General features: G+C 62.8%; 1 protein-coding gene across 3 annotated transcripts; it reads right to left on the reverse strand.

The window, feature by feature from the left end:
* Positions 1–47: 47 nt before the first annotated feature.
* On the reverse strand, positions 48–10,609 carry ARHGEF16 (Rho guanine nucleotide exchange factor 16). Of its 3 annotated transcripts, XM_050714908.1 has the most exons (15): positions 10,566–10,609; positions 9,071–9,638; positions 8,328–8,379; positions 7,756–7,925; positions 7,061–7,117; positions 6,529–6,689; positions 5,191–5,343; positions 4,568–4,697; positions 4,130–4,204; positions 3,245–3,337; positions 2,846–3,000; positions 2,320–2,529; positions 1,776–1,849; positions 1,349–1,450; positions 48–1,007 (listed from the first exon to the last, which is right to left on the reverse strand). In XM_050714908.1, the coding sequence occupies exons 2-15, from the start codon at positions 9,611–9,613 to the stop codon at positions 868–870; spliced, it is 2,115 nt and encodes a 704-aa protein (XP_050570865.1). In that variant the 5' UTR covers positions 9,614–9,638; positions 10,566–10,609; the 3' UTR covers positions 48–867. The 3 variants fall into 3 exon arrangements, with proteins under 3 accessions (XP_050570865.1, XP_050570866.1, XP_050570867.1); XM_050714909.1 differs by lacking the exon at positions 4,130–4,204; XM_050714910.1 differs by lacking the exons at positions 48–1,007; positions 1,349–1,450; positions 1,776–1,849; ... (2 more) ...; positions 3,245–3,337; positions 4,130–4,204 and adding an exon at positions 3,395–3,863.
* Positions 10,610–11,950: the final 1,341 nt, after the last annotated feature.

Genomic DNA, 11,950 nt, shown 5'->3' on the forward strand with positions numbered 1-11,950 from the left:
TTTTTTGAAGGATGTTTGCTGAAACACACCCGCCTCATAGCAAGGAGTGGCCAGAAAGGCACTTTCTTTTTATTGATGGTAGCAGGACAAAGGCAGGCCCCGCCGCTGGCATCGCGCCCTGCTGCACCTTGGGCAAGAAGACCCAGCTCCTTCAGGTCCAAGGATTTATTGCTGGTCCCCTTCGTCCCTTGACAGCGTGACCAGAACAGAAAGGTCAGCACAGTGCTGGCACCGAGCCCGAGCATGACCGGGCGCTGAGCCCCGCAGGGCCGGCACCAGCCTGCAGCGCTGCCTCCAGGATCGCCCATTAAAAGGGATGTGACAAGTTAGAGCTGCGATCAAAAGGACCACGAGAAAGCACGTGTGTGGGGAAAAGAAAGAGGAGGATTAAAAAAAAAAAAAGTCAAGGAATAAGCCTAGCATACGGATTTAAGTCCCTAAAAGGTCTCAACTCGGGGATGCTCTCCCAGCCCGTCTCCCGACGCACAGAGCCCAGCCGCAGCCACCAGGCCGTGGTCCAGAGCCCGCAGGGAAAGAGGTGGCACCGTGCGCCTTGTCGCAGGGCCTGGGGCTGAGCCCTGTCCCTTTCAAGCTGAGCTGGTACCTCAGCTGCTTCTCGGGGCCTGTTCCAGGCCGGTCACATCGGAGGGGTGGCCAGGAGCACCCGCTGCCAGGTCCCACGTTAACTGCTGTGGCCGTGGCTCCAGCTGCAGACCAGGCCCGACCACGAAACCTGCTGCCTGTGAGCGCCCGATGCAAGCACAGTTCGAGAAGAAAGGCTCTCCCCTCCCTTCTTGCCGTGGGCTGAGCCCGTGGAGGTTTGAAGCCCCCTGGTCAGGGCCGAGGCACGTCTCCCCGGTGCCGCTCCTACACGTCGGTCTCTATCCGCAGCCTCTCCATCCGCCGCACATTGCACTCCACCGCCGTGCGGTTCGTGATGGCCCGAGCGCAGGACTGGGGGAACCAGCCCCTCTCGCCGTCCCGCAGCCTCTCGCCCCAGCACCAGCCTAGGAGAAGAACGAGCACTGACACCACGGGGAAGGGCGGTGGTGGCTGGGGACATGTGTGCAGGGCAGCAGCCACAGGGCTCCCCTGCCATGGAGGTGCCCACAGCGGGGCTCTGCCCCTGGCTGCTCCGAGCCGCGCTGCTCTCACATCCCAGGGCTCCCCGGCTGCCCACCCGTGGCAGCAGCAGCTCCTCCAGTGCCCCACTCTCATCTGCTGGGCCACAGCTCCAGCCAAGGGGATGGACCTCAGCCCCTGCTACAGGTTCTTGGAAGCTTCCAAAAATCGCTCAGCCCCCGGCTGGCTGAGGCTTTTCCACCTCCGGCCGCTTGCCGGCACTTACCGTCCTCTCCGCCCAGCACCAGCACCACGTCAGCCTGCTGCAGAGAGATCTCGTCCGCCTGCTTAGCCAGGTAGGCGCGGGTTATCTCCACCTGGCTCAGGTCTGCAGGGGAGGACGTGAAAAGGGAGCGAGTGAGAAGGGACGGCCGCACCGCACCGGCCAACACAAGCCCTGCTTCCTGCCCTGCCCTCCATGTGTGGGGGATGCTGAATTGCAGCCTAAGGCCCTCCTGGGCTTCCCACTGTGCCTCCTAGGAAATGTATCTGTGCTCTGAGTGAGGAGAAGGCTAATGTCTTAACGGGAGCAACTCCTAACAAGCAAGGCACGGTACCCTGAGCTCTCCTCTCCATCAATGCGTGTCCCCAACTCCATCTCTGGCAGGAGCGGGTACAAACAGGGCAGAAATGCGGGATTCGCACCCCCGTACCTCCTCGCGGCGTGGTGTCAGGCTGCTCCCTCTCCCTGTGCATCAGCGCTGCCATCCACCGCGCCCGGTCGCTCCTAGAAAAGGGAAGCCGGGCTGTCCAGGAAAGCCGCGGGCAGCAGCCCGGCTGCTGGAAGTCGCTGAGAACTCCCCAGCAGCACGAGGGCTTTCACGGGCAGGCAGACCGAATGCGAGCGGTCAGCATAGAGACACTTCGCAAAAGAACACAGAAGCAGCTGCACTGCTGACTGAGTGGGGAATGAGTTACAGGAGGAGTGTTTGGAAAGCTAAGGGGGAGAAGGGAGCACAGCAAGGGGGAGAAGGGAGCACAGCAAGGGGGAGAAGGGAGCACAGCAAGGGGGAGAAGGGAGCACAGCAAGGGGGAGAAGGGAGCACAGCAAGGGGGAGAAGGGAGCACAGCAAGGGGGAGACACCCGTGCAGGTCCCATTCTGGGAGAACAAGCAGGAGGGGAAGGGTGCCGTGCAGAAGCCCCCGGGGTGATGTCCAGGGTTCATCCCCCGTGCAGGAGCACGAAATCCCACTCACAGCGTGTCCGCCGCCAGCAGGACCTCCTCCCGCCTGCCCTCGCTGTCGCGCTCCAGCACCACGCGCAGCAGGTGCCCCCCGGCCACGCCGCGCGCGCTGCCCCCGCTCCCCGCCTTGCCGGGCGGGGGGGAAGGTGGCTCCGCCGCCTCCACCTTCTCCACCGAGACCTGGTCCAGCGTGGCGTAGTTCATGACGGTGTAGCTCTCCTCGCTGCAGCAATGGAAGGACGGGCACCTCAGAGCTGGGTGAAGGAGCTTCCTCCCCGTGCTGGCCCGGGGGTCCATGCAGGCATCACCCACAGCCCTGGTGCCCGTCACGGCGCTGATGCTTGGGGCTGAACTTGCTCTGTGCACTTGTGGGCCATTCCCAACCAGAATTTGGTTGCTGCCCTAACAAGAAACACCTCCAGAACGATCACAACGGGGGAAACTTTAAGGTTTTCTTAGCTACTGGCTGCTTGGGAAAGTGAGGCTTGAATCCACCCAGCCCCTTTCCAGGGAAAGGCAGGGGTGCCCCCGAGCCTCACCTTTTCTTCTTGGTTATGATCAGGACGTCGTTGAAGAGGAAGAGGTAGCAAACCCTGCCAGAGCCCTTGCGGAAGATTCCTGCCTCCTCAGAGAAGAGCAGGTAAAGCTCACCCCGCTTCAGCAGCCAGCGGGAGGCAGAGATCAGTGGAAAAGGCTGAAATGGAAAAAAAAAAAAAAAAAAAAAAGAATGACTGATGTCTCGTGTGGCAGGGAACACTAAATCAGAAAGCTGTATTTGAGCTCACAGTGGACTCTAGAGTCATAGAATATCAGAGTTGGAAGGGTCTCACAAGGATTATCGGGTCCAACCCCTGGGTCCCCAAAGGATCACCCAAAATAAAAAATACAAATACAAATCAGTGTGGATGGAACCAGCCCCCACCGCCACCAGTCCTCACCTTCTTCTTTCCAAATTCCAGCTGTTTCTGCAGGGTGTACATCTGCTCTGTCCTCTCCATGGCACGAGCTCCCTCGTTGCAGTTCTTCACCAGCTGGAAAAAAAACACAGGAGAAGGGGAGGATGGAGGCGGCTCGGCGCATCCTGCCTCTGTGTCAGCTTGAGTACAGCTGGCAAAGGTCCCGCTGCTGCCCGCCGCCTCCGCCAGGAGACCCAGAGCAGGTCTCCAGCCAGGTCTGGGGGAGGCAGCTGGAGGATTTCCTGCGCAGGACATCACCAGGAGAAGCGGCAGGTTTCCTCTGCCAGGAGAAGGACCACAGAGAAACCGAGCACCGAGCTTCGCCAAGGGGCAGGACCAAGAGGAAGGACCGATCATCCGAGGAGGGGAGATAAAGAGGAGGCCGGCGATGGAGCAGACAGGGAGCCACGAGGAGGTGATAACCAGCGGGGAAGGCAGATGGAGGTGAGGCAGCTGCACTACCAGCACAAGGACCACAGCTGCCACTGCTCCTCTGCCCTGCTTGGTTCCCTGCTCTTTGCCTGCATCTCCAGAAATGGGGCAAGTAAGAGCAGCAGCACACTGACACCACCACGGGGCTTCCGAAACGGGGAGAGCACCCCTGGAGAAGACGACAGTGAAGGGAAGGACAAAAGATCACCGAAGAGGAATGGAGAAAAGATGACAAGAAGAAGGAAAAAAAAAATCACAATCAAGTGAAAAAGCTGGGCAAGGGAGAAGACGTGTGCATCCAACAGCTCTTTGGAGCAGAGATATCTCAAGTGGCCCTGTGTAAGAAGGAAAATCAGAGGCCAGCCCCGCAGGTGGGGACCGGGGTGGTGACACGGTGCGCCGGGAGGGAGGGAAGGTGGTGGTGGCCGTCCTCACCTTGCTGATGGCTTTCAGAGCTCTGGTGGCAGCCCCGTACGCTGCAGTGCATGCTTTTGTTTTTTGACACACAGTCTAGAACGTCAAGACAAGATGCTTTAGTGACACTGCAAGACAGAGCAGCTGCGCATTACTGCCTCCCTGGGCTTTACGGAGGCGATGCCTGCTCGGACCGGCCGTCGGCCCGGCAGGGGGACAGGAGAGGGCACGCGTTCAAAGCACGGCGTCACAGTGCTGGCGGCTGCGAATCTGGTTTCTGGCAGGGCTCTAACAGCAGCCACGTACGTGGCCATCACCTCGTACACCAGGCGTCCACCTGGCCCTGCTCCCGCAGCCCACAGCTACCAGCGGTCCCCCTGGTACGTTGCTGCTTGGCTCAGCGAGCCAACGAAGGGACCAGCGCGAGGTGCCAAGCGGTGCCACCTCTGACTTACTTACATCTAACAGCAGGGGAAGCCGCGTTACTCTCTGCATAGGGAGAATGAGAAATGAGATCACTGGCAGCCCTCCACATTCTGGTTTCCTTTCAATTTGTTTCAAGGCCTCTTTAAATAAGGGGTTTGTGGTTCTGGAATGGGACAAGAAACCTCCATTAACGTTGCTCTTTGGTTATCAAGACTTTCCAGAGGATTTCCACACGTGAGGAACGCAGTGCAGCTCCAGCACCAGCCCGTCCTGCTCAGCGTGCACAGAGAACGGATCGATCCACGGGCAGGTGATGGAAAAGTGACCGGAGATGCTGAATCCGCCAAAAGCTGGGAAAAGCTGTCAGAAACGTCCGGCACCACCGGCACGGCCTGGACACGAGCAGCCTCCCTGGGCACCCCTAATGCACCCCACGCCGCCCTCGGCAGGACCCGTTTGCAGCATGGCTTGGTTCAGCACGGGGCAGCACTGCCCCACCTGGCCCCCATCCCTCACCCTTCTTACTGCACAGCCCAAATCATGCCCCACACCACGCAGTAGGTCTTAGAGGCTCGGTGCTTGGCAGGACACAGCCCTGCGCAGCCCGGAGCCCTGCGAGCAGCTCCCGAGGAGCCCGAGCGCACAGCACGACTCACAGCAGCCTCTGCAGTGTCCTCTGCTGGTACACCTCGTTGGAGCAGTAACTGACGTAGGGGTTGAAGTGCTTCGAGGCGTGTTCTTCCACGATGTCGCTGATGTCAGGCATGACGAGGTTCTCCTGGTGTCGCTTCTCCAAGTCTTCAAAGAAGCTAGGGGCAGAAAGCCAACAGCCTCACCGCGTGCCTCACCAGGGCAGGACCGAGGCGATCTTTAGTTCCCTGGCACAGGGGCGGCTCGTCCTTCCCACCGGGTGCCTTGCTCTTGGTCCCATGGCATGGCCCAGCTGGAGGCCCTCCCTGGGTGCCTCGCCCCTTTTCCTCCAGCACCCCTTGCACCTTTACTCCCAGGGGTCACCCCTCAGCTCAGGCCTTTGCTTCGTCTTCCAGCAGCTCTTTGCCAGCTTCACCAGTCACCTCTGGGGCTGGGACCACAGCTGGCATCTGCGCAAAGTGCCTCTGCGGGAGCAGAGCAGTTCTGGGGCAGTAAAAGTTTTCTGGTTCATGAGTTACAGAAGGAGATTGTCCGGGGGAGCTAACAGACCAGAGCGACACACGAGCTGCCAAGCTCGGTGCGCTTTGCCATGAGCAGGCTCTGCTGGGACCATCCCCGCAGGCCAAGTGTCCCGGAGCAGAACAATTCCTCGAATTATTCGCTCTGAAGCGACATTCCCACGCTGGGAGTTTTTCCCAAATCACCGCAGCTGAGAAGCCGCTTGTGCGCCAGCTGCTCGACTTTCCCCACAGCTGCCTGTCCCTGTCCCCCAGGAGGGTCCCCTGTGCTGCAGCCCCCATAAGGTCCCCCCCCGTGCCCAGCCCAGCTGCGGGGAGCAGGAGCAGGAGCCCCCCGCACCCCTACGCTGGGTCTCACGGTGCCGCTGCGCCGCCCTCGCGTGGTGTTCCCACAGCACCCGCTGCAGCTCCCACCCCCGGGAGCAAAGCTCTTCTTCTGCTGGCTCCCAGAGGAGGCAGTTCCAGGTCCTGCATCCTGCCCGTCTGTCCGGCTGGCTGGGAAGTCCCCAGCTGGGAACTTCAGCAAACAGAAAACACCCCAGGCACGGAGATGGAGCAACAGGAGCACCCCTGCTTCGGTGCCCGACTGCAGCCACGCGACTGCCCCCACTCCAAAACCTCAGGGTGAGCAGAAAATGGGCAGCAGGGCAGACCGGAGCCCTTCACCCTGGGCACCAGCACCAGGACGATGCTGCAGGGGTGTGTGCTGTGGCACGAGCAGCTGGGCTGCCTTAGCACCATCAGGATGCTGCTCGCACACGGCAAACCAGCGGAGTTCCGCACTGCACAGCTTATCCAGTGTGGTCCCAGCGCCCATGAACTTGCCTGGTGCTGACGGCCAGGATGTCGCCGATGTTGGAGAAGAGGTGGTGGTGCTCCGTCTGCGTCATGGTCTCCTTCAGCTCCTCCGACTTCATGAAGTGGCACACCAGGACGCTCAGGCTGTGCATGTAGGAGTACTCGGACGTGATGATCTCAAACATCGCCTGAAAGCAGCGGGGCGGTGAGGAGGCAGCAAGGCAGGCTGCGGCACCACCGGCAGCACGAGGGGTGAGTTCAAACTCGCTGCACCTCATTTACATTAATAATGCCCGTATGGTATTTAATAATGACTTCACACCATTTACATTAATAACGTCTGGAAACTTTTTCCAAGCATTCCCTGATACCATCTCATGCATCGCTTGGCCTCCACCAACAGCTGCATGCTTTAGGACAGCCCCACGGCCACACCACACCACCAAGATGCTTTCCCTCATGGTGCCCGTTCCCCGTCAGCACCTGGAGCCTCTGGGGCGAACCCCCAGCACCACCCGTCCCAGCGAGACACCTGCGTGCCCCCGCGGGCCGCTCTCACCTCCTGCCGCTTGCGCTCCTCGGGGGTTATGGTGTCCAGGACGCCCGCCTCCAGCACCTGCGGGTGACAGCACGGGGTCAGCTCCGGCTCCCCCCAGCCCCAAACCCACCACAGCAGCAGCTCCTGCGCTCGGCAGTGGGAGTGCTTTGCAGGCAGGGATTGCTCTCCGCCGAAAACACAAGCGGCCAGAGCTGCCTGCCTTCCCCGAGCCTGCTGGGGCGCCTCGACAAGCGCAACCGCAGCAGCTCAGCCGGCATCCACCCAGACCTGCCAGGAGCCTGGCATGTCCCAACCAGCACCGAGCTGCCCCCAAGCATCCCATAGCCGGGGTAACACCGCTCACTGTTTGTTTGGCGGCTCGGGCAGCTTTTAAAATACACCCCGCTCTATTTCTTTTTAATAAGCAGGTCACCTTCTTGTGCAATAAGGGCTTTCAGGAAGGGACAAGCAGAAAAATAATCTTTCACAACACGGAGACTGCTCGAGGTGCAGCCTTGCCTTCCCAGATGAGGGTTCCCAAACCCAGCAGAAGGCCTGGGGAAATGTGGAGGCAGGAGGCGAGCTCGCACGACTGCTCCAGGGTGCAAGGACAGCGGCTGGGTGAGGCAGTGCTGCTGCCCAGGGTTGCAGTCGCTGCAAATCCATTTCCCCTGGGGAATGCAGGACGCGGCCAGGAGCTGTGCTCCCGCTCCTACCTCCGGCAGCTGGCTCCAGGTGACCTGCGCGGGGCGATAGCTCTGCACCACGATGGTGGCGTCGGGCGGGGACGGCTCCTCGGGGATGGGCTCCTCCAGCAAATCCTCGTCCGACTCGTGGCTGACCGAGTTCAGCCCTCGCTCGCGGATTTCCTGGTACAGCCGGGGCTCTGCAGCGGGGAGGACCAGGGGTGAGAGCAGCCTCCTCCAGCCTCGCCTCCCACCACCTCCCCACCCCAGCACCCCGCGGCGGCCGGGCCCGGCACCTCCCCGCTGAGGACTTTGCACGGCACCAGCTAACCAGCAGCTCTGGCTGCCGCCAGCCTCCGCAGTGTTTGCCCTGAGCAAACAGAGCCGGGAGCGTTCCCGCTGCGAGCGCGGCTGCACCCTCCCAGGGAGCGGGGACACAGCGCCACGGCGCCGCTGCTGCAGGTGGGGAAGCGCAGGGGAAGCAGCTGCCCTGGGCCAGCATCACAAGTGGCAAAGGGGCTGCCAGGGATTCCCTGCGCCTTCTGTGTGGGCTGGAAAGAGGCACCACAGAGCGGTTGGGGAGGAGGAGAAGCAGCACTCACGGTCCTTGAATGAGCCGCCCCGCTTCTGCACCCGCTTCCGCCCGAAGGTTCTCTGCAGGAGGAAGAAGAGGAAGAGGAGAGCTTGTCACCACCGCAAGGGAATCTTGCTGCCACGGCAGGACCACACAACCACAATGCTCTCGCCACAAAGCACGTGCCATGGTCAGACACCCACCGGCTGTATTCCGGGCCCTGGGAAGCATTCGGCTCCCTCGAGAAGGGGAGCAGCTCCCCGGACAGGCCGTTTGCAAACACCACCCTGTTGTCTCAGACCGATTGTTGTCTACACTGTTGTTTGCCGTACTGAAGTGACTCAGCTTTCACCTCGCATTATCGGGGTCACGATCTGAACAATCCTTTGGTTACTCCGCTGCCTTTCCCATCCGTCTGTCTCGCACCTGGACTTTGCCTGCTCGGCGTCTCGGCCCTCCCAGCCCTGCTTCGCCCACGTCTGGGTGCAGGCCCAGGGCCCTCGCCCGGCCACCCCGCCCTGCAGGCCCGTGGGAGCCCCGCAGGAGCCACGATCCTCACGGAAGCTGCATCAGCTGCTCGCAGGCTCCCTGGGGACCCAAAGCTCCCGTGGGTGACAGGCCGGCTGCCTGGGCTCAGCACGCCGGGCTCAGCACGCCCTGCCAGCTCCACGCTCGTGCAGGCAGGAGATGCGGGAGGAAAGTACAGCCCCTGGACGCAGCTCACAGCCACGGGACCCAAAAGAAACGGGGTGGCAGCGGGCACAAACCCACCTTGTTCCTGCCAGGGCTGCGGGCAGGGGGGGCACCCCCATCTTCCAGCACCGGCTTCAGCGAGGGGACGGCGGCCGCTGGCTCCGGCTCCGTGCCCAAGCCCTTCATGGCGGCGCGGTATGACATGTTCCTCAGGTTGCGCTTCAGCATCCCCCGGCCGTCCTCCTCATCCTCTTCCTCCTCCAGGGAGATGCTGGGGATGGACGCCCGCTTCTGGTCCGGCCACGCGGGCTCCTGGCCGGAGCCGGCCGCCCCTGTGCTCGGGTGCCGCGAGGGGTTCTTGGTCTTGGTGGAGACGGCCAGGCTGCGGGGGATGAGCTGCTGTGTGCCCACCTTCAGCGCAGCCGGGCTGTCCGTGCTGAGGACGATGCGGCGCGGCTCGGCCAAGGCGAAGGGGCCCGCTGCCGGCAGCGGCGCCGAGTCGGGGCTGCGCGTGCCAGACGGGGAGGTGGAGGTGGGGGGTCCCTGCCGCAGCGGGTGGCATCGGTACTCCAGGAGCAAGGGCTTGTCCTCCACATTGCTGCCGGGGGGGCTCCGAGACATGGCGGCAGCACAGGGAGCGGGAGGGCTGTGCAAGAGAGACAGACGGACAGACAGACAGAGGACTGAATGCCTTCTCCCAGCAAGGCCAAGGGCACGCAGCTGGGGCCATCACACGGCATTGCATGGGGACATGGGGACAGCGCAGGGCCCGGGCTGGGAGAGGAGCAGGATGGAGCCTGGGTGCCGTTATCCCCGCTCTGACCGGGGGCATCGCCTCGCCCCTCAGGTGCTGAGCGGGTGTGGGTGGGAGCCTGGCAGACCCAGAAAAACAAGGGACAGATGGGGCTGATGGGTGCTCACCCACTGCTCCCCGCATCACATGGAGGCAGGGTCACTGTGCGTGCACCCACCCATGCCTCACTGCCCTCCCCATGCTCTGTGCCCCCCCCGGACCCCCTGCAGGGCCCAGGCACGCAGCCCACCCCTTCCCCACCGCCTTCCGGCCCAGCCACGGCCCCCTGCACCTCCCCATATCCACACCAAGCCCCTCCACGCAGCACCACCTGCCCCAGCACCCAGCACCCAGCGCTCCCCGTGCAGGGCGACGGGACCCAGCTCCTTCCCCGTCCCGCAGCGTGGAGCCTTTCACGCCCACCGCCTGCCCCATTACAGAGCTTAAGGAAACCCCAGGGCTGAGTCGCTCTGACCCCAGACCGCCCTGCCCGGCCCCGCCACCCCCAGGGGACACGGGCAGCCCCGGCCCCTCTCCAAGCCCCGAGGGCCCCCCCCCGACTGAGCCCAGGCTCCTCACCCCGCTCCCAGGGGACGGGGACGGGACCCCCGGCACCCCGCGGGTGGGGGGCAGCGGCTGTGGATGCTCGGGGCAGCCCCACGGAGCCGAGCCCCGCAGCCCCTCCTGTGCCCGCCCCGCACCCCAAAAGCCCCCAAAAGCACCCCGAGCCCCCCGGGACGCGGCCCGGCCAGCGGGAGGCCCCGGCCTCTGGTTACTCACCGACACCGCCTCAGCCCCGCCAGCCGCGGAGGAGGAGGAGGAGAAAAGGGGGGAGGAGGAGGAGGAGGAGGAGGAGGAGGAGGAGGAGGAGGAGGAGGAGGAGTTCCGCGGCGCCAGGAGCCGCCGGGGGCCCGGCCCAGCCCGGCCCGGGGTTGGAGGAGCGGGGCGGAGGCGGTGGCGAGGCTGGAGGCTGGAGGCCGCCCGCTCCTCCCCGCGGGCGCCGGCCTCCCTCCTTCCCTCCCTCCCTCGGTCCCGGTCCCGATCCCGGTCCCTGTCCCGGTCCCGATCCCGGTCCCATCCGGAGCCTGGTGCTGAGCACAGCCCCGCTCCGCTCCCCCCCCCCCGCTCAGCCGGGCTGCAGAAGGAGCTGAAGGCCGCTGCCCCACGATGTCCTCCCGCTCTTCGATGCCCCACCGAGGAGCTGGGTCCCCAGGGCGTCGCTCCCAGCCCCAACCCATGCTCTTGGGGCATCCCGCTCCATAAAGCCGCCCTCCCAGGGAGGCTGGGGAGCACCCGGCAGCGTTGGGCGCGCTCCCAGCACGTTGATGGGCGACCAAAGGCTGCTCCTCCAACCGTCGTCGGCGTCTGAGCAGCCACAGGCAGCTCAAGTGGGCCAGGGACTGTTCCTCACTAAGGGCACACGAGGCTCAGCCTCGCAGCTGGGTCTCCTGTGGCTGGAAGAGGCCACAGGCTGTCCCTGTGTGGGCATAAAGCATCCGCCCTGAGCACTTCGTGGCCCCGGAGCGGCGTTTTGCCATTTGGGGTAGGGAGGGCCGGGCTGGGGGCAGCCGCCCCGCGGCCCAGTTGCCTGCTGAGGCCGGGCTCCGCTCGGGGTGTTTACTGGGAACAGATTTTTCCCTGACCTTCTCTTGTGCCCCCTGCTCTGATTTTTTTTTTCCCCATTAAAAATGGAGCCTTTTTCTCCCTGGTTTATGGTGAATCTCAAGTGCTTTCTGGATGACAAAGTCCACTTGTCAGCAATATTCTTTTAAAAGACTCCGCTCTCCCCTCGCCAGACAATCGCGCTATTATCAGAGCTTTCTTATCCGAGAGATTTTTTTCTTTCCCTCCGGGGCTAATAAGGAGAAAGGTTGCCAGCCGTCACAGAGATGCAGAGGGCTCCTACTCAAGAGTTCAGCTACGACTGAAGCCCTCGCATGGCAAACTCCAGGGAAGTGCTATTATGCGGGATGTAGGATCCCATCATTTGATCACGCTGAATGACTTTTTGAAGCAGAGACCATTCACCGGTTTTGTAATGTGCGTTGTTAGCTCAAAGACCCTGCTTTCAAGTCATTTTTGCTCCCGGTGCCCCCGCTGAAACATCTGACCGCTATCACCGGATAGTCGCTAACTCGCCGCTCTCAGCTGTGAAAGGAAAGAGT

This window comes from Cygnus atratus, chromosome 21, assembly GCF_013377495.2.
Source record: "Cygnus atratus isolate AKBS03 ecotype Queensland, Australia chromosome 21, CAtr_DNAZoo_HiC_assembly, whole genome shotgun sequence".
NCBI lineage: Eukaryota > Metazoa > Chordata > Aves > Anseriformes > Anatidae > Cygnus > Cygnus atratus.